This window comes from Drosophila busckii, chromosome X (genome assembly GCF_011750605.1).
Source record: "Drosophila busckii strain San Diego stock center, stock number 13000-0081.31 chromosome X, ASM1175060v1, whole genome shotgun sequence".
Taxonomy (NCBI): Eukaryota; Metazoa; Arthropoda; class Insecta; order Diptera; family Drosophilidae; genus Drosophila; species Drosophila busckii.
In genome coordinates this window covers 8195113-8221099 of record NC_046608.1, presented here as the reverse complement: position 1 = coordinate 8221099, position 25987 = coordinate 8195113, and the positions used below count along the sequence as shown (strand labels likewise).

The 25987-nt window shown below is 43.8% G+C and overlaps 3 protein-coding genes across 5 annotated transcripts; 2 read left to right on the top strand and 1 right to left on the bottom strand.

The window, feature by feature from the left end:
* The first annotated feature begins 1750 nt into the window (after nucleotides 1-1750).
* LOC108605456 (mediator of RNA polymerase II transcription subunit 15) lies at nucleotides 1751-5246 on the top strand. The gene is made up of 2 exons (XM_017995142.2): nucleotides 1751-2365; nucleotides 3231-5246. The coding sequence occupies exons 1-2, from the start codon at nucleotides 2224-2226 to the stop codon at nucleotides 5078-5080; spliced, it is 1992 nt and encodes a 663-aa protein (XP_017850631.1). The 5' UTR covers nucleotides 1751-2223; the 3' UTR covers nucleotides 5081-5246.
* Nucleotides 5247-11829: 6583 nt separating this feature from the next.
* On the top strand, nucleotides 11830-15255 carry LOC108605451 (pyridoxal-dependent decarboxylase domain-containing protein 1). The gene is made up of 7 exons (XM_033294391.1): nucleotides 11830-11885; nucleotides 11985-12018; nucleotides 12175-13377; nucleotides 13445-13714; nucleotides 13773-14288; nucleotides 14356-14549; nucleotides 14625-15255. Exons 1-7 carry the CDS (start codon nucleotides 11830-11832, stop codon nucleotides 14929-14931), a joined length of 2580 nt encoding a protein of 859 aa, XP_033150282.1. The 3' UTR covers nucleotides 14932-15255.
* A 3811-nt stretch (nucleotides 15256-19066) lies between these two features.
* Nucleotides 19067-25667, bottom strand: LOC108605450 (protein tweety). 3 transcript variants are annotated; one of them, XM_017995133.1, is made up of 8 exons: nucleotides 25274-25667; nucleotides 23219-23526; nucleotides 22663-23148; nucleotides 21824-22587; nucleotides 21605-21774; nucleotides 21319-21330; nucleotides 20220-21246; nucleotides 19067-20149 (listed from the first exon to the last, which is right to left on the bottom strand). In XM_017995133.1, the coding sequence occupies exons 2-8, from the start codon at nucleotides 23354-23356 to the stop codon at nucleotides 19747-19749; spliced, it is 3000 nt and encodes a 999-aa protein (XP_017850622.1). In that variant the 5' UTR covers nucleotides 23357-23526; nucleotides 25274-25667; the 3' UTR covers nucleotides 19067-19746. The 3 variants fall into 3 exon arrangements, with proteins under 3 accessions (XP_017850622.1, XP_017850623.1, XP_017850624.1); XM_017995134.1 differs by lacking the exon at nucleotides 25274-25667 and adding an exon at nucleotides 24150-24334; XM_017995135.2 differs by lacking the exon at nucleotides 25274-25667 and adding an exon at nucleotides 24062-24078.
* Between the last annotated feature and the right edge of the window lie 320 nt (nucleotides 25668-25987).

The window sequence follows — 25987 nt, the reverse complement described above, 5'->3', positions numbered from 1 at the left end:
AACGACTGAGAAACTTCTCTGTGTGTGTGTGTGTGGCATGCAACTGCGCCGCGCCATGTGGCAACTGTGTTTTGTGTCACGAGCCGGGCACAATCATCAGTCATTTGCAACTACAACTAATTATTTAACAAGTCTGAGTCTGGGACTTGCAACCTGAATTACGCATACAAAATTAATAATACGCATGGACTCGTGCGAGGGGATGGGGCGTGGGCGTGGCTGCGTCTCATGTGCTAGTTAAAAGTCAATTAGTTTAATTACCCCGCCGAATTTGCAATGAATGTCACAATTGGGGCCAGCGCACATGGGTTAACGTCCACAGCTGGCAACTGCCACGCCCACTACGCCCAGGCTAATACCCTTTTTGGCTTAGTCCAAGCCAGAGCAGCCAATTAGCAGAATGATGCTGCTGCTGCCTGGGCCTGGGCCATGTTAAAAGAGCTGAAAGCTTTTTGCTCAACTCAACTTTTTATCATTCACTCAAATCCGAGCAGCAACAACAACAACAACAAAAAGCAAAAGAAAATATATAAAAAGGACGCCTCGTTAACTTAGCACCTCACTTTGCTAATGTGGCAGCTTAGCTTAGCTCAGCCAACAACGAGAAAAAGCATTGAAAGGGTTGCAGGCAACAAAGGGTTAAGGCCCATGGCAAGTTGAAAGAGAAGAAAGCGGCCAAATGATGTGCCAATTAATTAAGTTAATTTTTGCAAGTTTTATGCAAAGATTTGGCAAAAGTTTTTCGAGTGCTTCAAACCGCATAGTTGCCACACAGTTGCCACTTGCCACCATGCCACTCCACTTTCTGATTATCTCAGTGCTTGGCTCATAAATAGGTCAACACTTATGCAGGCGAAATTGCAGTTACCAAACTGCAGCTGCCCATCCCTCCCCCCATCGATTTGTTTGCCGTGTGAGGCATGTGGCAAGGTGGATGGGTGGCTGCTAAGCAATGCATAAATTACGCACTGTAATTAAAACCAATTTGTGCAGACGCACATACAAAAAAGCCACAACAGCTGCCACACAGCTTCCAAGTTGCAAGTTGCATGCTCCTCTGCCAAGCAGCACTGGCCGCAGAAAATTATCAATTTTTGGTTTTTTTCTGCTTCTGGCCAAATGTTGCAACATCATCAACATTTTTGTTGCCACGCTCAGGCAAACAAATTGAAAATTGTGGTGTGGACTCTCAATTAAGCATAAATTGGTAATTTTGAAGAATTTCATACATAAGAAGCATAAACCATCAAATCCAAGCAACTCCAGCCAACATCCACTTGTGGCAAAGACGTTCATTTCCTGAGAGTGCTGAGAGGCATAAACAAGAGACTCCATAAGCTTAAGCAGCAGCAGCACAAACTGAGTTGAAATAGCAACAACAAAACTTATTCTTTACTTAAGAACATTTTATTTAATAATACAAATTGAATCAAAAAACAAAGCAAGCATTGAACGCATAATATTAATAAATATATATCGGAATATTATGTCCATTTGGTCTGTAGCAGGCTGTTAATGCCTACCTTGGTTAACAAATATAATAAAACTAAATTCCGCATTATGTTACGCGCAGGCTTAATATAGTAGCTGCTTAAAATTAAATAAAAATTATAATCTTTATATTTTGTCTGCCCTTTATTTATTTTTCTACAACTCTAGTATGCTTTGTGTTTTTGTCGAACATAGAACTCCATTTCAAAATTGTCAATTTTTATTCAGTCAGTTCATTTCAATTGCTAAATTCATTTTGTTTTCGGTTTTTTAACTTTTTTGTGACTCTCGATTTTGAAAAACTACACTACGCCTTGGCGTTTGTTTGTTTTTTATTTTGTATTTAAAGTCAGTTCACTTTTCCCACCCCACCCCCTTTAATTTCCAATTTGTTTTAAATTGCAAGAAGTTTATAAAATAGTTGTGGTCTGTGCGATTCTCAAACAAAGCTACAGCAACAAAATATTGATATTCATTTTCGGCCTAACAAAAAAGACAAAACACACACACACACACACGCACACATAAACAAAATTGTAAGCGCTGCCGCCGCCGCCGATTGAAATCGCTTCCATTGAACTGTGCGGGAATTTCGCTTTGTTGGAGAGATCAGTGTTGAAGAGATCAGTGTTGGTTAACGCTAAAGCAATCTATGCCGCAGTAGCGAAGTCGAGGCAGCTGCAGCTGGCGCAGATGGTTCTGGACTGAGACTGAAACTGAGCTGACAACGCTATGAAAGCCGAAAAGCTAAACCGACTAATGCGCGGCAATGGACGTAAACAGCTCTGGCTGCTACGCAATACCAATAAGCTCTACGAGAATGCTGTGAAGAGCTACTACGAGAGCAACTCGTCCTTGCTGCCCTACAATCCAGGTGAGTGGCCAGTCGTCAGTCGTACAGTTGCTCTTCAAGTCAAGTCAAGTCAGTCATTCGAATTCCAGATTGTTTAAGAAAAAGTTTAGTAAGCTTTAATCGAATTCGTTTGGAAATTTACTTTCCGATTGCAATCAGCGCACATTTTTCAAAATTGTTTCTCTTTTCAAATTGTGCGAGTGTCATGTGAATTAATTTCCAGCTGAGTGAAAAGCTTATTCAATGGTCACATGAACTTGCAAGAATTGTTGCAATAATATAATTAACAACGAATTATTAACATGCGAATAATTCGAAACCAATATCATGTCTCACTGCATCTTCATTAAAAACCGCATTTATTTGTGTATAACAATTGAAATATGCAAACTCAGAGTGACAAATAAAATTATAAATTTGTTCACTGACTCTTAAAATAATTTACCATCAGTTTTCAATTGAATTAACTAATGACCAGTGGCAGTTAAATTATAAAAGGTGCAAATTATATGTGTGGGAGCAACTTCAAGCCCAATCCGGTTATGTAAATTAACCAGCTTTATATAATGGAGAGTTTTTGAATGAGAGAGTGTAAGCTTTCAATGAAGCAGCGACAACGCGCATGCTCTGCCTGTTAGGGGAGGCTACATGCGTTTTATTTAAACAATTTCTTATATACTTGTATATAAAAAGTTAAATATACTTTTAAATATTTTACATTCTGATGACCAACAAGTTTCTATAATTCATTTCCAAGTCCTTTAACTAGAATTTAAACAAAGCACAAAAGAAATCTAAACTATAGTTTGGATCTACATTTTAAAGAAAATGCTATAAGTATTTCATAATTTCTTTTTCACCCCACTCCTCCCCTTCTCTCTTTCAGCATCGAAGAATGCGAGGGAGCGTCAGGAGAATCGTGCCCCAATACGAACGCTCACATCGGAGCTGCTGAGCTGCAGCACTGATGGCGGCCGAAGTCTTAAACGTAATCAACAGCAGAATCAGCTGATCGATTCTGGGAATTTGTTGAACAGTGTAATGCAGGCGAATCGACGTCGCTCCATGTCCTTTACCGCTGGGGGCGTGCCCAGCTACAGTCTGTATGATAAGTCTGTGATAAGTGCGAGCAGCAGCAGCAGCAGCGGCGACATCAGCAGCAGCAGCGGCAACATCAACGGCAGCAACACAAAGTTTGAGCAGAGACAGCAGCAGCAGCAGCAGCGACAACGACAGCGGGTACCGGCTGGTGGTGGTGCTAGTGGTGGTGCTTGTTCAAGTGGTCAGCAGCTGAAGGTGAAGGTCAATTGGGGGGCGGCGCGCATGTTGTCTGCGGGTCGTTCGGTTAGTTTGCCGCCGCGTACGCCGACGCTGCAGCTGGAGCTGGGCATGGGCTATGGTCCGGGCAAGGGTCCGCCCAGTCATATGCATCATGTTGGCGCCATGGAGAAGTCCACCCATGCGGCTGTCATGGCGGTGACCCAAAGTAGAGAGTCCGCCGACACGGAGCAGCTGATGGTCGTGAACAAGGCGCTGAAGCAGCGTCTGGCCCTGCGCTTCAAATGGGAGCACGAGCGGCAGCCGGCGGAGCTGGAGGAGCAGCAGCCGGAGCAGAAGACTTCTCCCAGCTTGGCAGCGGGTTTTCACTTTGGCGCTGGCGCCAAGTCCGTCGAGCGTTTGCCCAAGGAGCTGGCACGCTTCCAGACGCTCGGCGAGCGCATCCGACAATTTGAGCACATTCAATTTGCAGATGGCCCCGTTAGCCAGGAGGCATTCCAACGTAGCCCGGATGTGCCCACACGGCAGTTGGCGCCGCAACAGGCGTCGCTTAGTTTCCACAACGTGCTGCACACGAATCACAGGCAACGCATACAGAGCAAACCCAAGCCGGCGCAGGAGCAGCCGAAGCCGGATCATAAGTATGACTATATGCGGACCAAACAGAAGCTGGAGCAGGCACTGGCCAGGGCCAAGGTGCCGCCGCTGGAGCCGCTGAGGCCGCTGGCGCGCAATCGACAGCAGCAGCAGCAGCTCAATGTAAGCGCCTTGGTCTGGCCACCACCCCCCACACCCCCATCTCCACCCTTAAAGTCAAAGAAGTCGTCACCCAAGCTTGCAAAGTCATTCAAGCCATACGCCAAGCCAACCAAATCCAGTGCAGCCAAAAGTGCAACCAGATCCGCTACCGAGCGTCAGCCGCCGGCGCTGGCAAACAATCAGCAAAGTCGCGCCAGTCGGCTCTCCTATCTCCAAGCTGCCAAGCAGCAGTCGAAGCCAAGTCAAGCTGACTCGCTAGCCATAAAGCAGACGCAGCAGCAGCAGAATCAGCAGCAGCAGCAGCAGCAGCAGCAACAGCTGCTGGCGAAGAGCCGCGAGCAGCAGCTGCAACAACAACAACAACAAAAGCAGAACCAAATTGCTGCACTTAAAGCTAAAGCAGCAAGTCGTAAGCCGGAGTTGCCACCAATGTGGCCAAAGTTTAAAAAGCCAGCGCCAAAGTTGAAGCAAACCCAAGCACGATCAACAGCGCAGTCGCCGTTACAATCACCGCGACTGACCTGGCAACCGCCATTGCCATTGCCAGTGGAGGTCACACAGAGGCAGCAGCATGGCCCCAAGGCCAACAAGCAGCAGCAGCACCAGCAGCACCAGCAGCAGCAGCACCAGCAGCAGCAGCAGCGGCAACATCAATGGCACCAAAAAGCTCAAAGCGCCGCTTGGCGTGCCGGATACTAAAACTCAATGGCTGATCACACACACACACACACACACACATTGTAGTATATATGTGTATGTATGGTGACCCACTTCGCCAATTGCAGAGCGCACACTGCATTGACCTGAAGCGTCAAGCGTTTTGGCCAAATAAAATATAACGTTCAAATGTAAACAGGCGCAGCCCACAGGCGAATGCTAATTTCAATAGTCGCACCACCACGCCACCCACCCACCCACACACACACACACACACACACACATTAATTTTTCATGCAGATTTAACCGTTACATGACAGCCAGCAACTAACGATAAGCCGCGCCGCCAACGCCAAAGCCAAATAACAAAAAGAAAAAAGTAAAACTAGAATATATGCACATGGGCGTAGCCTGCCCCTCACACTTGTTAATGAACATATAAGCGTCGAAATTTACATAATTATAATTAGCTATTTGTGCTGCTAGCAACTGTTGCTAAACCCCTGCTGAATTAAAAGCTAACTACACCCATGTGTCTTGCATATATAACAAGGCAGCAGCAGCAGCAGCGAAAGAAAATGGCGACGACTTTGCTAGGCTCGCTGGCAATTGTATGTGTGGGAGTTTGTTTGTATGTGTGTGTGTGTGTGTGTGTGTGTGTGTGTTAGTGTGTGTACTGCTTCTTCTTCTTCTTCTTGCCACGCCTTTGATAAATGATGATGCGTTGTACATGACTCGCCACATATAAGAGCCACGCCATGCTTCGCTGCTGGGCAACAGCAACAACAACTGACGCATAGACCAAATGACGGACTGGCGGACGGACGGACGAACGTCGTCCCCAGATTTCAGACAACAACAACAAATTAGAGTCACATGAGAGTTATAACCTCATATTGATTAACGAATTCATCTATATAGTTGCATACTATATGTATATTTGTATGTAGTATTTATTTTATTTTATTATTACTAGTATTTTTTATTTATTCTTTGTACATTTATTGCTATGTGCTTTGTTTAAATTTAAAGCGCCGCACAACTTACTAAACTCAACTAATCTCTTTGCTCTATTTCGATTTCTATTTCCATTTATTTTTTTTGCTCACACTATTGAGACTATTTCATTGCTAGTTTTTTGGCTATTTTTAGTGCTCGGAAAATTGGTATTAGCCTGCAATTCTGGCAATTTATTGAAATTTTCTGGCCAAAAACAGCAGCTTTAATACACTTTGGCAATGGCAAAAATTCCAAAGGGGTGGCTTCAAATTGTGACAAAATTATGTAACCGGCGAATCAGCAAACAAAACTGACACCAATTACACACAAATAATAATTCATTATAATTAATAAAAATAATTAAAATTTTCATACTGCAATTGCACGTAAGCGTTGCCTTAAACTAAAATATATTACTCCTAAGTAAGAGCGCGCTCGCCAAAGAGCAACGAATTCAAATTGAGCACCGTTACAGTTATAATTGTACCCATACAAAATCAAAACGCAATATTATTAACACTTACGCATTGCGCATTGCCAAAAAAATAAAAAAAAATATATAACAAAAAACACACAACTGCAGAAAAAATGCAGACGGCTGCGCATTAGCTTGATATTAATTAATTATGATTTATCACTCGCACTAATTGTATAAACAATTGTACACTGCATTTTTCAAAAATAAAACGGAAAAAAATCACAATTCACAACCGAAGCGCAAGTTGCGCACGCGAACCGACCGAACTTTTGAAACTCACAGCACGATAATGAGCAATGTCGATATTAAACGGCCACTGTTATGCAACATGTTAGTTAGCAGCGCAATATTGAGCTCCGATCATTGCGATCATCGATATCGCTATCGTTAGCAAGTGGAAGTTTCTGATTGCACTAAAAAGTGTTTTGTTCTTTGTTTGCTTTGTGCACAATTTGTTATGTGAGAACAAGTGCTTATGTAAAAAGATCCACAGAAGTGCTTTGTTTATTAATGCATTAACTTTAGTATTAATGTGCGTCGCCGTCGTTCAACATATACGATCTTGAGCTGTTGCCTCAGCTCATGCGCTGTTGCTTTATTGTGCGCATTGTTAATGTTTATTAAAAACGATTTATACACGTGTTTTAATATTATTAATGTTATTATGCATCGCTGCAGTCTCAAACAGCTGTTGTCCTTGCTCAGCTGCGTGTGCATGTGCGTGTGCGCCAGCAAATTGCATTAGTGTGTGTGCTTATTTTTCTTTCCCTTTTTTTTCTTGTGTTTGCTGTTTATAATGCCGACACTTTAGCTAATGGTGTGTCACCTGCTTCGCTTCGTCCCTCTCTCTGCATCGGACGGGGTAAGTCACAGTTAATTTCCATTTACATATATTATGCATGCACACACTTGTTGCTGGGAGCTGCGCTATAGCAGTTAGCTTTTTGTCAAGCTGTTTTCTGTTAAATTTAAATTAAAGCGCTTAGCTTTTGTCAATTAACTGCTTACACTGAAGTGCGCGCATTAATATTTAAGCATTTTCCATATTAAGTATTAAGTAATTATTCTATATGAAGTCAAAGTGTATGAAACAGTTGGCTGCGTTTAATGTTAGCTGCACACGCTTGTTTGCATCTAAATTGTTGGCAATGCTGCTGCTGCTGCCAACAAACAAACAAAGCACAGCTGGAGCCACAGAGTGACAAAGGGGAGCGCGGCAGAGGGAGCGGGAGCAAGCCAAAAGAGCATATCAGAGATAAAACGCAATTAAATTAAATCAAATCAAATGAAATGCGCATATGAATGGCGTTTTATGAGAAGCGCGGCACACACATATGTGTGTATGTGTGTGTGTGTGTTGGTACTAGAACGACCCCAGTAAGGGACGAGCGGGCGAGTGGGGGTGGTTGGTAGAGCAGAATATTGCAAGTAAAGGATTAAAATGAACCGCACAATAGGCTGCTGGGGCTCTTGACTTGGCAGACACGCGAGCAACAGACGCAACCTGAGCCCAAAGCCCACATCCCGCTCCACACTCACTCACTCTCTCTCTCTCGCTCTCTGTTGCTAACTTGGTTTATTTGCTGTACGCGCTGCTTTGGTGCGTTGAGCAATAAAATAAATCCACCACAAAGCCGCTGCGGATAGATTGCTTGGTTGACCCGAAACTCTCTGTGGTGTATGCCCCACCAGTCCAGCAGCCGCCAACATGCCCCAGGGTGAAGATAAGGTGGGTGGGGTGTAACCAAAAAAAATATATATATATGTATATACATATAAGCTCAAAGTCACAGTCACAGTCAAGTAGTCACTTGGTCAGCGCCCATGTGTGTGTGTGTGTGTGTGTGTGTGTGTGTGTGTGTGGCACATTTGCTTTTATATTTCCCGTTGCTTTTTGTGCTTTGGCTAATTTCGCGTTTTGGCTGCTGTTGCTTTTCTTTGGTTAATGTGGCTGCTACTCTTGTTGTTGTTGCTGTTGTTACATTTATGCTGCAGCTGTATATCTGTATGTGTGTGTGTGTGTGTGAAAGAGCTATTCTACACATTGTCCCATGATGTCCGAGCATCCATTTCCTGTGGCAGATATTTCTATGGCGTGCCCTCCCCCCCCTCCACACTCTGCTCGCCCAACTATTCAGTCAGAGAGTCGACTGTCCGTCTTGTCCAGTTACTTTGTGTGTGTTTGTCACCCGTTTTTGTGGTCATTTCAAATTTTCATTTCATTTGCCATAAAAAGGAAATTGGTTTTGTATGCTAGTTGCCTCCGTTCTAACCTCAGTGGCTTGCCCGCCGCCTGCCCCTAACCCTTTTCGCCTCTGCGTGGGCTGCTGCTGCTCATGTTTATTGTCATTGCCTAAGTAACCGCACTGGACTTGGCCACCACACAACACTAGCCATAGCCACATTGCTGAAGTGTTTACCTGTAGCGACGCCGGCGACTGTCGCTGTTGCCCCCTTAAAGGCTTTTGTTTTGATCTCTCTCTCTTGCTCTCAAAGGCAGCAGCAGAAGCTTTTAATTTCGTTCATTTCCTTTTAGCTCTCCAGCTCATTGTCGAGTGCTTAGCAACAGCTTTGACCACAAGAGCCAATTCGAGAAAATACAGCAGACGACAATTTGTGATTGCGATTGGATTGCAATTCAATCAAATCAGCTTGCGTCTATTTTTATGCATTTTAAATGCTAATTAAGTTAGCCTAAAAGGCGTTTGCGCATTTTAGTTCAAGGCTTGATGCATTTCAAAATGAAATTGCAAACGCATTTTGCGGCTTATGAAAAATTTATTCAAAATTAATTTGACTTTATTTGCTGTGGTCCATTGCAGCTAACTTGGCCATGATAGTTACTAATAAAATTGTTGGCCGTTGCTTTGAGCTTTCAAGCAAAAGTGCAAAGTGTGCGTGGCTTAAAATAAATAAAATAAAATATATTCAATTTCTACTTTGATATGTGGCAATGCATATTGCATTTTGCATATTATGCATGCATCAACTATTAATATTGCAATATAAAATACTTTATGCATGTCGCCAGCCTTGTGAGTTAATTTTGACTGTCATTTTGCTTGTGGTATAGAAAAAATTTAATATTTGCTGCATTTTTCGCATTTTTCATGCTTGACTTCATTTCGAACTCATATAAAACTCTTAATTGCAATGCTGACTGGCTGACTAACTGGACTTTATTGCGTATACGCAATATAATTTATTTGCAAAATTTCTGTTGCCTAACCAACAGGCGCAGCATGGCTCTCATTCAATTCACAATTTACCTTTGTACTGTTTGTATTTGACTCACAAGTATTTTTAATATGCATATTTGCTTTTACTACCTTTTGGACCGCCCGTTGGCCGCTTGAACTGTTTTATGGTTGGTCAAACAGTTATTGACACCTGTCATTTATTAAGGCTCCATGTGTGTGTGTGTGTGTTTATTTGCCTGCTGAGCTTAAGCTTTGAGTAGGAAAGTAAATGCAACAGCTTACGCTTGAATTGCAGCGTGTGACTAAAGAAAAGCGCTTAATAATTAGTTGAGCTTTAGTCAGCGCTTTGGCTTTGATGATTAGTTGTGTGTGTGTGTGCCAATTAAACTGTGTCAATACTTTTTTGCCACTCACTGTAGCACATATGATGAATCAGCAAAGGTTTAAGCTTTGATTTTCCATATTTGATGACGCCCTGACACTGTCAATGGGCCCAAGTGAGCCATCTCATCAGCATTTGAATTCAGCCGCTGCTGTTTGCCACTTTAACGGCAATCACACACACTCGCTGCTCTCTCACTCTCTCTCGCTGTCTCTTTCTTGCGCGCTTTTCGCGCTACCTGCAGACTGTTTGAAGAATTTTGTGTTTGTTTTTGTTGCAGCTTAAGTGGCAGCCACCATTTTGCAGCTTGTCCACATGGCTCTCTAACTAATCCAGCCAGCCCACAATCCCACCCGCTATGCAAATGCGTATGTGTGCGTATGTGTGTGTGTGTGTGTGTGCTGCGGCCTTGAGCCTATTTCCTCTTTTTTTTTTGTGGCGTTTGCACCTTTGCTGCATTTTTTGAGGTAAAGCTAATGCATAATGTATGCGTACAACGCGGCGTATACGCAATTGATATAATAAAGCCACAATTGCAGCCACAAGCGTCAACAAAAAGCATAAATAATTATAAAATAATCAACATAAATTAATGAGCGACCAAACAACACACAGGACATGCCTATTTATTTATTATATATTGTGGTCTGCGCAAAATGATTAAATGAACTACTTAAAATTAAAATCAATTCTAGCTGAACCAAATTGCTTATGCACTTGTTGTTTGTGCATATTTCAGAGTAATTTTAAATTGGCTATATTTTTAGTCAAGTTAAGTTTTTGGCTGTGGGGTGCGGCTTTGACTGCGTTTAATCCCAGCGTACACGGCAGCGCACTTAGCCCAGCTGGCAGCAGTTAAAGGTTAAAGTAGGAAGCAAGGACTTTAGTTTGAATTTTTCGGGGGCTTGCGGCTGCCTGGGATAAATTGATGCATGTGCAGCGGCACGTACCGGCGGCTACGATGCAAATCCCCGGCAGATGAACAAAGGCCAAAGCCGCAGGGGGGAGCTAAAAGGGTAAACCCAATGCAGTCCGTCCGTCCGTCCGTTCGTCCGGAGTGTGTGTATGCACAGTTTGGGGTTAAATGTATGGGTATAGGGACTACTATTTGAAAAAGCAGCATCGATATGTTATTCAGTTGTATCCAAGGGAGAGGTGGTGGCGGCGACGGATGCTGCAACTGCAACAACAGCAAATCCCAATACCGTAGCAACTTTTAACAGCGCACAACTTTCTCAGCCAAGTTTATGCATGAATAAAGTGAAAAGCTGCAAGGCCCTGCACACACACACACACACACACACATCGAGACATGCTCTATATAAAGTTATGTAAACAAGCTATGTCGCATGTTGTCGCTTGTGTTGGCATAATCCCATTGCATATGTTGCTCGAGCTACTTTTCATTTAGAGCTTGCCATATATTTTCTCGCTGCGTTACAACAAAATGTGTGCCCAATTCAAAAAACATTAACAAGTGTAAGTGCAAAAGAAGAAAAAAGAAAAAGTGCGCGCGCTAAGTTCAAAAAAATACGCTAAGTGGCGCTGCCAACTCGTGTCGTGCTTTGTTTTCGATAGTGCTATCGGCTGGGCTGATTACTGCGACCAGTGTGACCATGCGCGTTTAATTATAAAATACATTATATTGTGGAAAATCAGCTAAGAAACGAAGAAAAAAAACAAGTTGCAGACGAGAGAAAAGTTAGAATTTAGAGCAAGTTAACGCATAGATATGTCAGCGGCTGGAGTTGTTGATGACGAACTTGGCGCTGCCGAGGCAGAGCAGCAGTCGCAGCCACAGCAGCCGCCGTCCGCAGCAAGCCAAACAATAACAAAAACAACAGAGGCAGCCTCGCCAGCAGCAGAGACAGCAACAACAACAACAAAAACAGCAGCAGTAGCTGAAATTGCCGCTTCCAGCGTAAGTTGCTGGCGTTTGATGACGACGACGAAGACACGTCAACGCATTTGCAGCGTCTCGTTTAATTACCAACTATTGTACTCTGCTTACGCTTCTCTTATCGCTGTATCGTATCGTGCCTACATTTGTATCGTTTGTTTACCTACGTTTGTTTAGATACGCTCCGGTCTGGCCGAGTTGGAGTTGCGCTCATCCCAGGTGCTGCAGCAATTGGAAAATGTCAAAACGGTGCCAGGCAATTCAACAAAGGTGACGACCACAGCGGCTTCCAGTCCAAGCCACACCAGCAACAACAACAACAACAACAACAACAATGTGAGTGATGTGAGCGAGGAGGAAACAGAAAAGCAGCAGCTGCAGCAGCAGCAGACATCCTCGGCGCTATTAACGCAACTGCGACAGGAGCATAGTGTGCCTTCGGATATATTGAAGTCACTGGAGCAGCTGGTGGCTTACTCCGACAGCGATGATGATCCAGAGTTTCCACTGCCAGCCCTAGACGATGTCTCACACTTGGCGCTCATTTCGCACAGCATTGTTGCGTATCTGTCGCATTTGGATCGGCAGCATCTGCTGCGCGTGACGAACAGCATCTCTGGCGATGCCACACGCTGGCTGGGCACGCTCTTTCACTTTGCGAATGCCGCCAGCAGCTTTCATGCGGACAATGCCGACGCCGTGCTGCGCACTGTGCGTTTGGCCATCGTTGCACGCTGTCCCGGCTATCTGGAGGGCGGCATACCAGCGCTGGCGCAGCCCTGTTTCTACATTTCGGAGAACACAACGCCGGTGCGACTGCAGTATGCGTGCCGGCAGCTGGGCATACCGCTGGACGCCATTAAGGTCATACCAGAGCATAGCACATATGGCACCATGGACTTGACGCAGCTGCAGAAGCAAGTGCAGCTGGATCTCGGCTGCAGTCGCACGCCGCTGCTGGTGGTGGCGGACATTGGTGCCTCGCTCTGCGGCTATGTGGACAATCTGCAGCGGCTGCGCGATGTCTGCAAGGCGCACAACATGTGGCTGCATGCCAGTGGTCATGGTCTGGCCGCGCTCGTTTGCGCCGGCGGCGGCGGCGATGTGCAGGACGTGCTGCATTCGATGGCGCTGAATTTGGGCAGCTGGCTGGGCGTGCCCAGTCTGCCGATTGTGCTGCTGCATCGTCCGCTGCAGAATAGCGCGCTGAGTGCCTTTGAATCCGATCCGATCCTCTCGCGCCGTCTCAACGCGCTGTCGCTGTGGACGAGTCTGCAGGCGCTTGGTCGCAAGGCCATAGCCGAGCGACTGCATGTGGCCTTCCAGACATGCGGCATTCTCTTCGAGATTGCCTCCAAGTGCGAAGGCATACGCGTGCTGGTAATTGCCAAATTCCCAACTTAGTTGCAGTTGCACTTGCTCAAATTCCTATTTTTTGCTTTCTTAGAGTCACGCGCCGGGCGCTCAAACGGGCGCCGCGCTCTCGGACATTATCAATAGCGCTTTTGATGTCACCACTTTGTTTGATGCAGCTGCTCCGGTTGTCGTTTATCAGTTTGATGGCAGCACTACCATTCCGATGCTTGCAGCAGGCGCTGGCGAACCTGCTGCTGAAGCAGCTGGTGGCTCCAGGCCGCTGGAGAAGCTCAACAATGCCAGCTACTTCGATAGGCTCAACTCCTGGCTGGGTCAAATACTGCAGCGCGACTGTCCAAGCGTAAGTTTGAGCTTTATCCACTTGCTGGCCACTTTATTGTTTGACTTTGCATTCGCAGTTTGACTTTGAGGTCATCGAGCATCCAACGCATGGCAGCTGCATACGCTACTGTCCGCTGGAGTTGGGATTGGGCGAGCAGCCGCCCAGCTCGGAGAATCTGGAGAGATTTGCGCAGAGCCTCGAAGCGCATGTGGACATTTTACGCGCCACCATAAAGCACAAGGCGCGCTTTATGTATCTGGTGGAGCGCAGCGAGGTGCTGCGACTGGTGCCGCTGCCCGAGTGGGCGGGCATGGGCGGTGTGCGCTTTGTGCCCGAGGGCTGGGAGTCGCTGCTCACAGATCAGGCCAAAACGGAACTAAACAAGCTCAATGTGGATCTGGTGGAGGCGCTCAAGTCCACTGACAATGCCTTCTCGCTGGGCGAGGGCACCGATGGGCTAATCTGTGTGCGCTTTGGCATGGTCACGCACGAAACGGAGGTGGAGGAGCTGCTCGATTTGGTCGTTAGCGTCGGCAAGAGCGTGCAGGAGAATTCACGCGTGCTGGACACCATGTCCGAGATAGTGAAGAAGGTAAGCTGAACTTGTCGCTCTCTCTCTCTATTTTGCTTATTGCTATCTCGCTCTTTGTCATGACTAGGGCATTGAGGCGGCTACTGCGGATCTGCAGCGTGAGTCTGAGGAGAAGCTGTGGCAGGAGGGCATCTTGCGTCATGTGCCCGTCGTGGGTCGCGTCTTCAACTGGTGGTCGCCGCCGGTTAAGGAGTCGGGCATCAAGGGTCGCAGCTTGAATCTTAATCAAGGCGTCGTCGAGAGCACCGAGAATATTTACAAGTGATAGCTACCTCACTCTTTCGCACGCTTACAATTCGTTATAACGCTCTGTCTCTGTCTCTGTCTCTCATTTAGATATCACATGCAAATGTCTGGTGAAAATGGCAGCCACCAGCTGCCGGCGAATCGCTCACCGCCCACGCCCATGATACAAACCCCTGTAGCTGCTGCCGCTCCAGCTGCTGCTGCTGCTGCTCCGGTCTTTCCAACCGTTGAGCCTGTGCTGCCTGAAGGCTCCGACCCAGCAGCAGCGATGCCAGCGGCGACTGCGACGCCAACTGCCAATCATGTGGACCATGTGCGCAACATTAGCCAGAGCAGCGCCAGCTCCAGCATTGTGCCTGAACTCGTGGCCGTCAATAGTGCAATAAACAATAATTAAAACAAATACTAAGTTAAACAAATCTAGCGAATGCTTCTCTGGTTAACAACGCGCGCGCGCCTTCCGCTCCAAACTCTTCTAAACTTATCTATAAAAACAACGCTCCATACAACGAAATCTAAATCAAAATCCAAACGCAGTTCTGTAATTCCAAAGAGACGAAACAAGCGCCAGGAAGTTCCGGTTCCGGCCCAAATGCTTACTCCAGCCTTAACTATGGCAAACATATTCTATATTAACTAACTACTGTATTATTATTTAATCCAAGCAACACACACACGCACACGCATACACACACATATTAATTAATCTTAAACTGTAACTATATTTTAATGATATGCGTTTTTTTTTGTTTTGTGTTTCTTGTTGTTTTGTTTGCAACTTTAATATTAATGTACTTTGTATATCGATTGCTCTCAGATTCCATATGCCTTATCTTCTTGTGTGTGTGTGTGTATGTGTTATATGTATGTGTGTGTGTATTTCTATAAAGCAATCATTTGAGCAACAACACATTCTATTAACTAATTATTATTAGCAGCTAAGCAAAATCAAAAGAGAACCGCCAACGGTTGCATTAAAAACAAACAAACAAACAATTAATTATATACAAACAAATTATAAATGAGTATATTATATAAAATATACAAATGATAAATATATATATTTATTATACACAAGTTGAAATAAAGTACGCTGCTGAAACAAAATCTGCACAATTATAAATATTAATACAGCATTTTTATTTTTTAATCGTTTAAATCATAACGATGATAAGTCTTAGTTTAAGAGTTAATTATTAGAATTAATTTAAATTTACAAAATGAAAATTAATTATTAAATTTAAAATAAGCATTAAAACTTTTACTTTACATTTTTATTTGCGAAAAACTAAAAATTAATTACTTTTGACAATTTAAAGTATTGTTTAAGTATTTGGCTTCACATAAGTGAACTATACATAGTATATATGTATATAGCTTTAATTAAGCAGATCACAAGCATGGGGTATAAGTCTCAGGATAATATAAGTAGACATTATGTATAATAACGAGTTGACAATTTGCTCGTTTCACTTTGAAACCTACATTGAAACCTAAGCCGTTAAATTTCAATTATTACTAATCAATTACAAATTACTTTTGACAAAATAATTGTAAATACTATAAAATGTTCATATATTCAAACCAAGTTGCGAAAAATAATTGGAAACTTGTTGAGCATTATTGAAAAGCTTTTGAAGTAGTCAGATTTTAAATTACTGTTGGTGAATTAGCTATATGTATATAGTATGTATATAGCTCTAATTATTCAGATCACAATAATGTCGCCCTTCATGCAAATTAGATGACAGTTTGTTCGAATTACGTCGCAATCAAAGCAATTAGCATTATTAATCGATTAAATTATTGTTGAAAAAAATTGTAATTACCATTAAATATTCAGCTGCAATATTTTCAATTACTTATTGACAACGATTCAAAATTTGTTCAGCATTACTGAAAATAAGCGTAGTCAGGCTGCTTAAATTACTCAATTACTGTTGGTTAATTAGCGTAATTAATTGCCAAAAAAAAAATAAATACAAATGCCAAATTGTTACACAGATTATTGGTCGAAAAAAAAATTACTTGTAATAAAATTGTTGTGTTGAAAATTAAAATCCGCATTATTTTCAATTAATTCGAATAACGCAATTAATTGTAATTTAATCATTGGTACTACTTGCAAATTTAATTTTAAAATTTATCAATTATAAATGAAACTTTTTTTAGGCCTCAATTACAAACCTTTTATTCCAAAGTTTAAAGCTGGCTCTGCACCCAATATAATTGAAAAATGCTTTTTGTTTTTAATTTTATAATTTAATTTTATTTTTATTAATATTTTTCTTCTCATTATAGCTTTGCCGCTTTGACGTTTGTCGCACATTTTGCTCGAATGAAATTTGTGTTTATTTGTTTTTTTTTTTTTTTGGGGGTTTTATTCTTTTATAGGTTGTGTGCCACATATTTCGGGTTTTCGTTTAAAATACCATAGTACCATACAATCTCTTGAGTTCCCGAACTGTTCGTCTGTCTTACTGCCTTACTATATATAAAGCAAGTAAGTGCCCGAATAAACCGAATACTTAACTGATTATTATTTATGTTTTTGTTAGCTTCATACAAGAGTTTCTAATTGGGGTTTTTGTAATTTTTTTTTGGGTTTTTTTTTGCAATTCTCTGTCATGACTTTGGTCTTTACATTGTCATTAACTATTAGTGCATATGTATGTAATGTATTTTATTTTTAAGCACTGTTAGCTACACAATCTTTTGGAGATATAGACTCCCATGCTCTCAATCCTCAATTCTCAATCCATTTTTAAACTTTTCTTATGGTTTTTCGGTTTAAAAACTACAACGCGTACGATGACAACATTTAACACAGAAATATATTTACGAGCTAGTGTGTGTGTGTGTGTGTGTGTGTGTAGTATGTATGCATACATATATGTATATGATACATACATAAATAAATAAGTTAAGATTTCCCATATGTGTGTTCTAGTTCTGCGTAGCTTATAAGACGATTCAAAAGCGTAGAGTTCGAAATTTTGCTCTCTCTCTCCCTGCCGCTCTTTCGATCGTCGTCTCGCTTATCATATGTAATATTGTATTTAAGCGAATAAAAAAACTTGATTAGGTCTTAGTTTTTCGATTTCGAAGTTACTTTACAGTTCCTCTCTCTATACATAGCTACACATATAGTATATGGTACCATATATATATATATATATATATGACTTAAAAATTTAAATAAATCGAATAAATCTAGAAATCGTTTCCAGCCATACACATATACCATATATATAAATAAGTATATCATATAAATATTATTTGAGATGTGTATGTGTGTGTGTGTGTGTGTGTGTGTGTGTGTATTATATAATACAATTGATCATTCCGCTGTTGCGCTCTATATATATAGTATATATATGTAGTTATACAGTAGTAATATAATATATATATAATTGTTCTGTTAATATTTAGCTTTAGGTTAATAGCTTATGTAGTATTGTATGCTTGTAGAACTCGTTGACTTGTCTTTTTATAGGGGGGCAGTGTTCGAGCGACTGTTTAGTTGATGGGCCCTGCTCCCGGCCTCTGGTCATCATCATTATCCCACTCTCTGGTCTATTAAATTCCGCTAACAAACTGCGCTAAACTAACTACAATACGTAACGCTGATTTATTGGGTTTCGATTTGTAGAACACATTATGTTACTGTTATATCATTATTATTAATATTCTATTCTTTGTAGTTTCTTGTCTCGTTAAGGTTCCGGCTCAGCCGAATGCAGTACTTGGGGTATTCGATTATTTGTATTTTGTATATGGGGAATCTTTCAATATATATATTGCTAACTGTTTGTTTGCCCAACTACTACTTAGCTTTGATTTAGCTACGGCTAATCGAATATACAATTAATTATGTATAGCCTAAGTGCTTTCTTTCTATCTGTGTATATTGGCTTCTTAGTATATATATATATATATATATATATATATATATTTGTTTGTATTTTTTTTTTTCAATAAATGCATTCATGTTAAACTTATGTTAGTTTTATTAAGTAAAATCGCAAGTTCTGTAAACTACTCTAACCGTTGTCCACAACCCAAATCTCACAAATGAAACACCCGAGAACGTCCGTTCCGTGCTCGTTTCTTTCCGTTCCGTTTCGTTCCACTCCATATACCTACAGACTTGCGCTTAGTTCTATCAAATGCCATTGCTTTGGTTTGCAACAAAATTGACTCGACAAAAGTGCACGGGGAAAGCTGCTCTCTTCTTCTTATTCTTTCGCTCTTCCATAACTTTCTCTAATCTTAATACTGAGCAGCTGACATCAGTCGTATGTAATTATATACTATATATAGATGCTGAATACTTATTGTGGTTGTTCTTTTTCTTTGTTTAATACTTTTATTTACTTGATAGTGTTGGTGGTTGTTTAGTATCTCATGTCTTGTCTAACTTTGGGGTCTTTCGTTATATCTTATCGCTTAGTACTAAATTATAATATATATAGTATAAAATATATGTATATGCTATATAATACAATATATAATCTTTTGGTTTTTCGTGCTAAAATTGTTACAATAAAACTTTTGTAGCGATCATAAAAATGACTAATATCAAAATTGTGTCTTGTGTATATCTTTTATCTACAAAGGCTAAACTTAAAAGAAGTGGGGAACTCGGGGTATTGGGAATGGGTTGCATTCCGTAAATAAGCTGAAATTTGTTTGCATGGTTAGTAGGTCTTGTATTGTCTACTCTTGGCTAACTACGATTACAAGTATTCCTACAAAATACTTTACTAAGCATACACAAATTTCCCAAACGACCCAAACGTCTGTTGCATCCTTTTCCAGATCTCACTTGAAAACGTCTTTTGAGAGATTTTACGGAACACACGCCCAAATATAGCTTGTATACTATATATTTATGTATAATAGTTAGTTATTAGCATAGCATGTAAGTACTTATATACAAAAGTCCAATAGTGTCTATAGCGGCAGTTTCAAGCTCCTCAATGGGGAGCGGAGAGTTGCAAGCACTAGAAGGACTTGAGTTTGTCATACATCATTAAGGAACCAAAGGAACACTAAAAAAGGTAAATGCCAACTCGTTAGACTCTGCTGCTGATTCATCGTCTTCTTCTTCTTCTTCTTCGTCGATTACTACTACTACTACTTCTTCTTCTTCTTGTTGTTCTTATTCGTGCAGTCCATCAGTAATATCCTAGCGCTAAACTCATGGATCTTACAGCTCGGTGACTGCATAGTTGCTCTCGTCTGTTATCGCCGGCGGCGGCGGCGGCAGATCATCGTCGTCGTCTATTCCGGCTGAGTTGACCGCCGGACCGCCATTGTGGAGACCGGCCAGACCGTTGGCAGTTTTGCCGTTGGCCGTTTGAGCGCGCGACTTGGCCTCCTGCACCTGGTCCGTCCCGTCCAGCAGCGGCGGCGGTGGCAGTGTGGCATCCTCGTTATTGTTGCCGCCGCCACCGCCATTCTGAAGCACTGCATCTGTTGCTGCTGCGGCTGTTGCTTGTGCCATGGGTTGTGCCGTGGGTGGTGGCGGCGATGTGGGCGTGCCTATGCGGGGCGGCGGTATGGCCTTCATTTGTGGGTGTGGCAGCTTCATGGGTGGTCGCTGTAAAGTTCTGCAAGACACCGTGGGTGGGGGGAGAGGGGAAAGTTTGAGGCGTTGCACGCATTTGGGGCATAACTTACTTGGAGTAGTTCTGTGACTGATGCGAGTTGCTGCCGCTGTTGCTGCCACTGTTGCTGTTGCTGCTGTGGTGCTGCTGACGCTGCTCATAGATGGACTCCACCTTGGGCTGCTCCGCATCCTTGGGTATCTCCGGCAGCGGGCAGTTCAGTATCGAGGGCTTGTACTTGGGATCGAACTTGCCGCCCTGGCGCAAAGTGGAGCACTTGTAGATCTGCTTGTCCCGATCGTAGATGCCCGTATCCATCGATGTGCTAATGGGCACCACTTCAGTCTCCGGCGGTGGCTGCTGCTGCTGCTGCTGTTGCGGCGATTTCAGTTGATGCGGATGTGGATGCGGATGTGGATGTGGATGCGCATGTAGCTGCTGCTGCTGTGAGGGTGGAGGCGGCTGCTGCTGCTGCTGCGGCGCCGGATGTTGCTGCTGCTGCAGCTGATGGGCATGAGGATTTGGCTGTGGCTGCGCATGAGGATTGGGCAACGGTTGCTGCACCGCCGACTGATGATGATGGGCAGGTATCTGGGGTCCGGCCTGGCTGTTCTGCCGGCGCATTGTCGCCAGATTGGAGACATAGATGGAGCCCTGGCTGACCGCCACCAGCGGCTGATAGATCGAATGCGGATTGCCATTCGGTGCCAGCTGCCCGGCCAGATGCGCCGGTATCTGCTGATAGATCTGGCTCTGGCCCGGCGGCGGCAAGTGCTGATGCTGCTGGGCATGATGAGCCGCCGCGGCGGTGCTATAGGTGCCATATTGTTGCGCCTGCGCTTGAGCCTGTGCCTGAGCCTGAGCCTGAGCTGCCTGCTGTTGATGATAGATGGCATGCTGATGCTGAACGGCGGCGGCGACGGCAGCCGAGTGCGAATGGGGATGGGTGTGAGGATGGGCGTGCGGATGTTGATGCGGATGATGGCAGTAGATGGGCTGTGGGCCAAGTTGTTGCTGCTGCTGCTGCTGCTGGACCACCTGGGCCTGTGTGGTGGGGGGCATGGAGTTGGCGACGGCATTGGCGGCGGCGACTGCTGCGGCTGGCGACGATTTTCAGTAAAAGTCATTGGCTTCCAATGTTTTGCATTGTTTGCTTAGGGTTGCATATTTACCGTTATTTGGACCTATAAAATGTATACACACAATTAGCAAAGGCGGAGTGAGGAAACGGATACGGATGCGGATGCGGATGCGGATGAGAGTCGGAGACGGAGACGGAATCGGAGTCGGCGGATGAGCGAGCATTCAATCAATGGAATGGGCATGGAATGAGAATGAGATCTATTAGATACGAGAGAACATAACCTCCAAAAAAAAAATGCAAACTTGAAACTCGAAAGGATTAGCTACTGCGGAATGGTGGTGACTGGGTGGTGGTGGCGACGGCGGCTTACTTACCAGTCATGTGGGTGGGGCTATGGTTATGCGAGGGCAGTCGACCCAGGGTGTGGGTGCCCATCGCACGCATGTTCTGCTGGATGTGAGCATGGGCCATCATCTCGTGCTGCTGTCGCTTGTTCGGATGCTGGAGCGTGTGACTGCCACTGATCACCGGCGGACTGAAGTGCCTGCAATGAGAACGATGTGAGATCAGTCTGGCGAGAGATCAACACCTACCCGTTGTGGTTGCGCGGCAACGTGCGTGCCGCATTCATCATCTGCTGATGGTTCTGCGGTGCCGGATGCGAAATATACGAGGGCTCATCCACCTGGGCGTAGTCATTGCGCTTGCGTATATAAATCCAAGTGTGCGAGTCCACCCAAACCATAATGGTCAGCAAAATGGCCGCAATGAAGCTGGCAATGAGCATCAGCACCAAGCCGAGCAGTCCACCCTCGCAGAGTCCACGCGCAGCGGCCAGGAAATTATGATGCACAGCCTTGCAATCGACCAAGGCGGTCAGCTGCGTAAGCAGCCGCTCGCTGCTGTTCAAGTCCGCATTGACGGCGCCCAGCTTCGGCTGCAGTCCGGAGCTCTTGAACAGCACCAGCGAGATCTTCATCACCGTGGCCATGGCGCTGCGCGCATTGTTCAGCGAGTTCTGCGACTCGCGCAGGCGCTGGGTAAACGGATTCGTATGTCCCGGCTCGCATTGGGTGTAGTGCAGCAGCACATTGGTGGGCAGATCACGCGGTGCCGTCGAGACCAAAAAGTCGGCGGGACTGATGCACAAATCGCCGACAGCAACAGAGCTGGATAGATAAAGGCCGGACATCAGCCAGGAGCCGGTTACGGCCAACAGGCCGCAAACGCTGAACAAAATAAGAGCGCAGCGTGAATGACGTGCCACGCCCACCAGCAGCACGGCGCAGAGCACAAGCAGCAGCGCCAGCGTAGCAACTGTGCCCGGCCAGCGTATAAGCTCCCATTGATCGCCACGCTGCAAAGGCGAATGTACGAGTTGCATGTAATAAGAAATTGGGTTGGGTTGGGTTGGGTTAGGGGCGGGTCTCACCGTAAGAAAATGCGTCATGGAGATGCCTAACAGTGGACGACGTATATCGCTGGCAGCATTGGTGGCCAATGTCACATTGCCCTGCACAATGTTGAGCGAGACAAAGAGCTTGGATAACGCCGTCTGATTGGACACCGGCTGATCAAAGATATCCGCCAGCTCCACCAGCTGCGGCCGTATGCGATTCGTTAGCGTATTCTCGAGTATGTGCGTCTGATTTCGAATTGTGGTCACCAGATTGTCCACCTTGCGTCCCGCCGTCAGCACATCGAGCAGCCCATTATGCAAATCATCGTTGCCATACAGTCCCAATCCAATGGCGGCACAGCACATGACTGTGACTATGGAAAGCGCCACCTTCAAACTGGTTATGGAGTGCGCTGGACGCGGCTTGCGGTCGCAGCAGCGCGTCATCAAATAGAACAGCAGACCCAGCAGCGAGACAATCAACAGCGCTGCCGGCACCGAGCCCAAGATGCCCAAACTCTGTAAAGGCGCAAGGTGTCAGTTGTCAATTTAGCTTGAGCTTGAGCTTTCTGAAACGGAGCGCACTTACCTCCAAATAGATTTCATCGTTGGGCCGAAAGGTGCTGTTGATCTTGTGGAAGGTGATGTTGTAGTGGGGCAAGGCGTGCAGCAGCTTTGCTATGACCGGCACTTTATACTGATCCGTAAACTCATGATAGTCCCCCATGCTGCTGCCGTCGTCTAGTGATGTGTGCCCCAGGATGTGTGCTTAAGTGTGCGTGCGAGCGTGTGTGTGTGTGTGTGTGTGGCAAGTCAAGTTGTTGTCGTCGTTGTGGCAGTCTCTTCACTCTATGTAAAACGTTTTGGTCTAAACTCTTGACATCAAATTGTCGCACACTGTGCATTGGGGCATGGGCGTGGGTGGGGTGGAGTGATGGGCAAGCAACAAGAAAAGACAATTAGTTCACTCAAGCAAGTCAAGTAAATTATAATAAAAAAAAAAAAAAAAAAATTGAGGCGTGGCACATATACATACAAAGCTACATACTAACTAAGTATATGGCAAATATTATACACTAAGCATAGAGCACAGCACTTGTGCATTTAGAAAAACATAAAATAAAGCATCTTGCATTTGTATATACATAGCTATATGCATTCATACAGTCATATTATATATATACGTATATATAGGCAATGCAATTTGCTAACAATTGTCACAGCTCTATGCTTAGTTTAATTTCAAATTAAATTACGATAAGCTATTTATTATAAGCTACTTGACTGCACTTAAAGTTGCGTTCGGCAGCTTATACAAACACTTATACTTGAACTTATACTTATACTTTAACTACTTATGTCTACATTCTGCACTTTCGACTGCTTGCATTTATTATTGCATGTACTGCATTTAATTAAAAACTGTGCATACTTGTTTTCATTTTTCTTTTTTGTGTTTTAAAAACTTTTTCTTTTTACTGTCTTTCGTTTCTTTTTTTTTTTTTTTTTGAACGCCTTACAACAAGCACACCCTTAATATCTGTGTGAGTTTCGGTTTCCGCACACTCGATTTCTTTTCCTGGGCGCTCGCATCGCTATTGATGCTGCTGCCAGCGCAATAGCAATTTTGTTCACTTGTCTTCCTCTTCCTAGTATTGCACACACACACACACACACACACACACACACACACACACACACACACACACACAGAAAAAACAATAATAATAAAAACAGGGCAGCGGCAGCAGCGAGTTTGAGCAAAAAAAAAAAGCACAAGTAACGGTAAAAATGTAACGGCTTAGCGTATTATATGCGTTCTCTCTCAACTTGACTGCGCGCACTCTCTCGCTCTCGCTCTCTTGCTCGCGCTCTCTCACTAAGCTCTTCGGCTATTGCGCGCTCACGCAGTTACACTTTGCATTGTTGTTGTTGTTATTGGTATTGGTATTGTTGTTGTTACGTTTTATCCTGATTCTGCTGCTCTCAGCAGCGGCAGCGGCTGCGGCAGAGAGTGTGCGTGCGTGCGTTGCTGTATTGATTTGAAGTTTCGCCCTGTTTCCTTATTGCTTATGTTCGTATATTCGGCACATTCACAATTATTGCACTCAATTTAATGGTTTATTTGTATTTGCCATGATATTTGTTCTTGTTCTTACTTTGCCAATTGCACATTTATATTTACTTGAAAGAGAAATGCACAGCAACTCTCACGCCCACAAGATTTTAACGAGCGCATGTGTATTTCATACAAACACGCATACATACAAACGTATATTGCTAGTTTTTTGGGACACAAGCTTGGAACAAGCATAAATACACGCACATCCGACCGAACGATAACCCCCATCATTTCCTAGGGCAAGACTGATAATAAGCTTATAAAGTATCTTACACACACACACATATATGCGTATGCTTGTGTTTGTGTCCGTGTGTGATTAATTTGCATAGTTTGCATTTTTTTGTAACGGTTTAGATTTTGGCTGTTTGAACATGCACGGAAAGAAGAAGCATGTTGAAAGGATAAAAAAAAACACTCCCTGTGGCAAAATGGGTACACAATTTTTCACAACAAACAAAGCTGGAAGCTGAAGTGTGAATCTCGACATTTGTACCGCATTCGTTTTCGCATGTATCTTACTTTTATCTGTCGCTTTTCCTTTTATTTTTGCCATGCACACACACTGCGAAAATTTAAACGCCCACGTTGCACTTGCACTTTAGAGTTTTTTGCATTCTCGCAGCTTTTTTTTTTGTTGACAATTTGTGGCGTTTTGGTTTTAATTTGAGTGTAAATAGTTTATTTAAGTTTTGGTTTTTGTGGCTTTGCACGGCAGTCGACACAAATGTCCTGCAGGAACTTCACATTCCGAAGACTGAGCAAAGTATGAAAATTTTGTGTCGTTCAACTTGGTCACACCCTCTAGATAACGCATACGATGTTTATATGCCATGGGTGGCACGTTAAGCAGTTACAGGATAGCAGGAGACTGAAGTCCTTTTAGCACCGCTGCGCACCGTGCGCAATTTTCCCACCCTCACACAAGCACCAGTGTGTACACACACACATTGGGCGTGCAAGCTCTACATAACAGTGTGCATACACTGCTTGTATCTGTAACATTATGTTAAAGCTTTTAATTCAAGAAGCTTTAAGATTTCGAGTTGGCTTGCCTGCAACTGCAAGACGCATTATATCAAATAAAATATATTACGCTTGACCTAGTGCAATAAATGAAACCAAAATTTCTAATTTGAAAAGCCAGCATTTGCGTAGAAAAAGCACAGCAACACTTTTTAGTTCATGTAGCAGGCCAATAACAGCAACTGCAGCTGTTTAACATACTGTTACTGC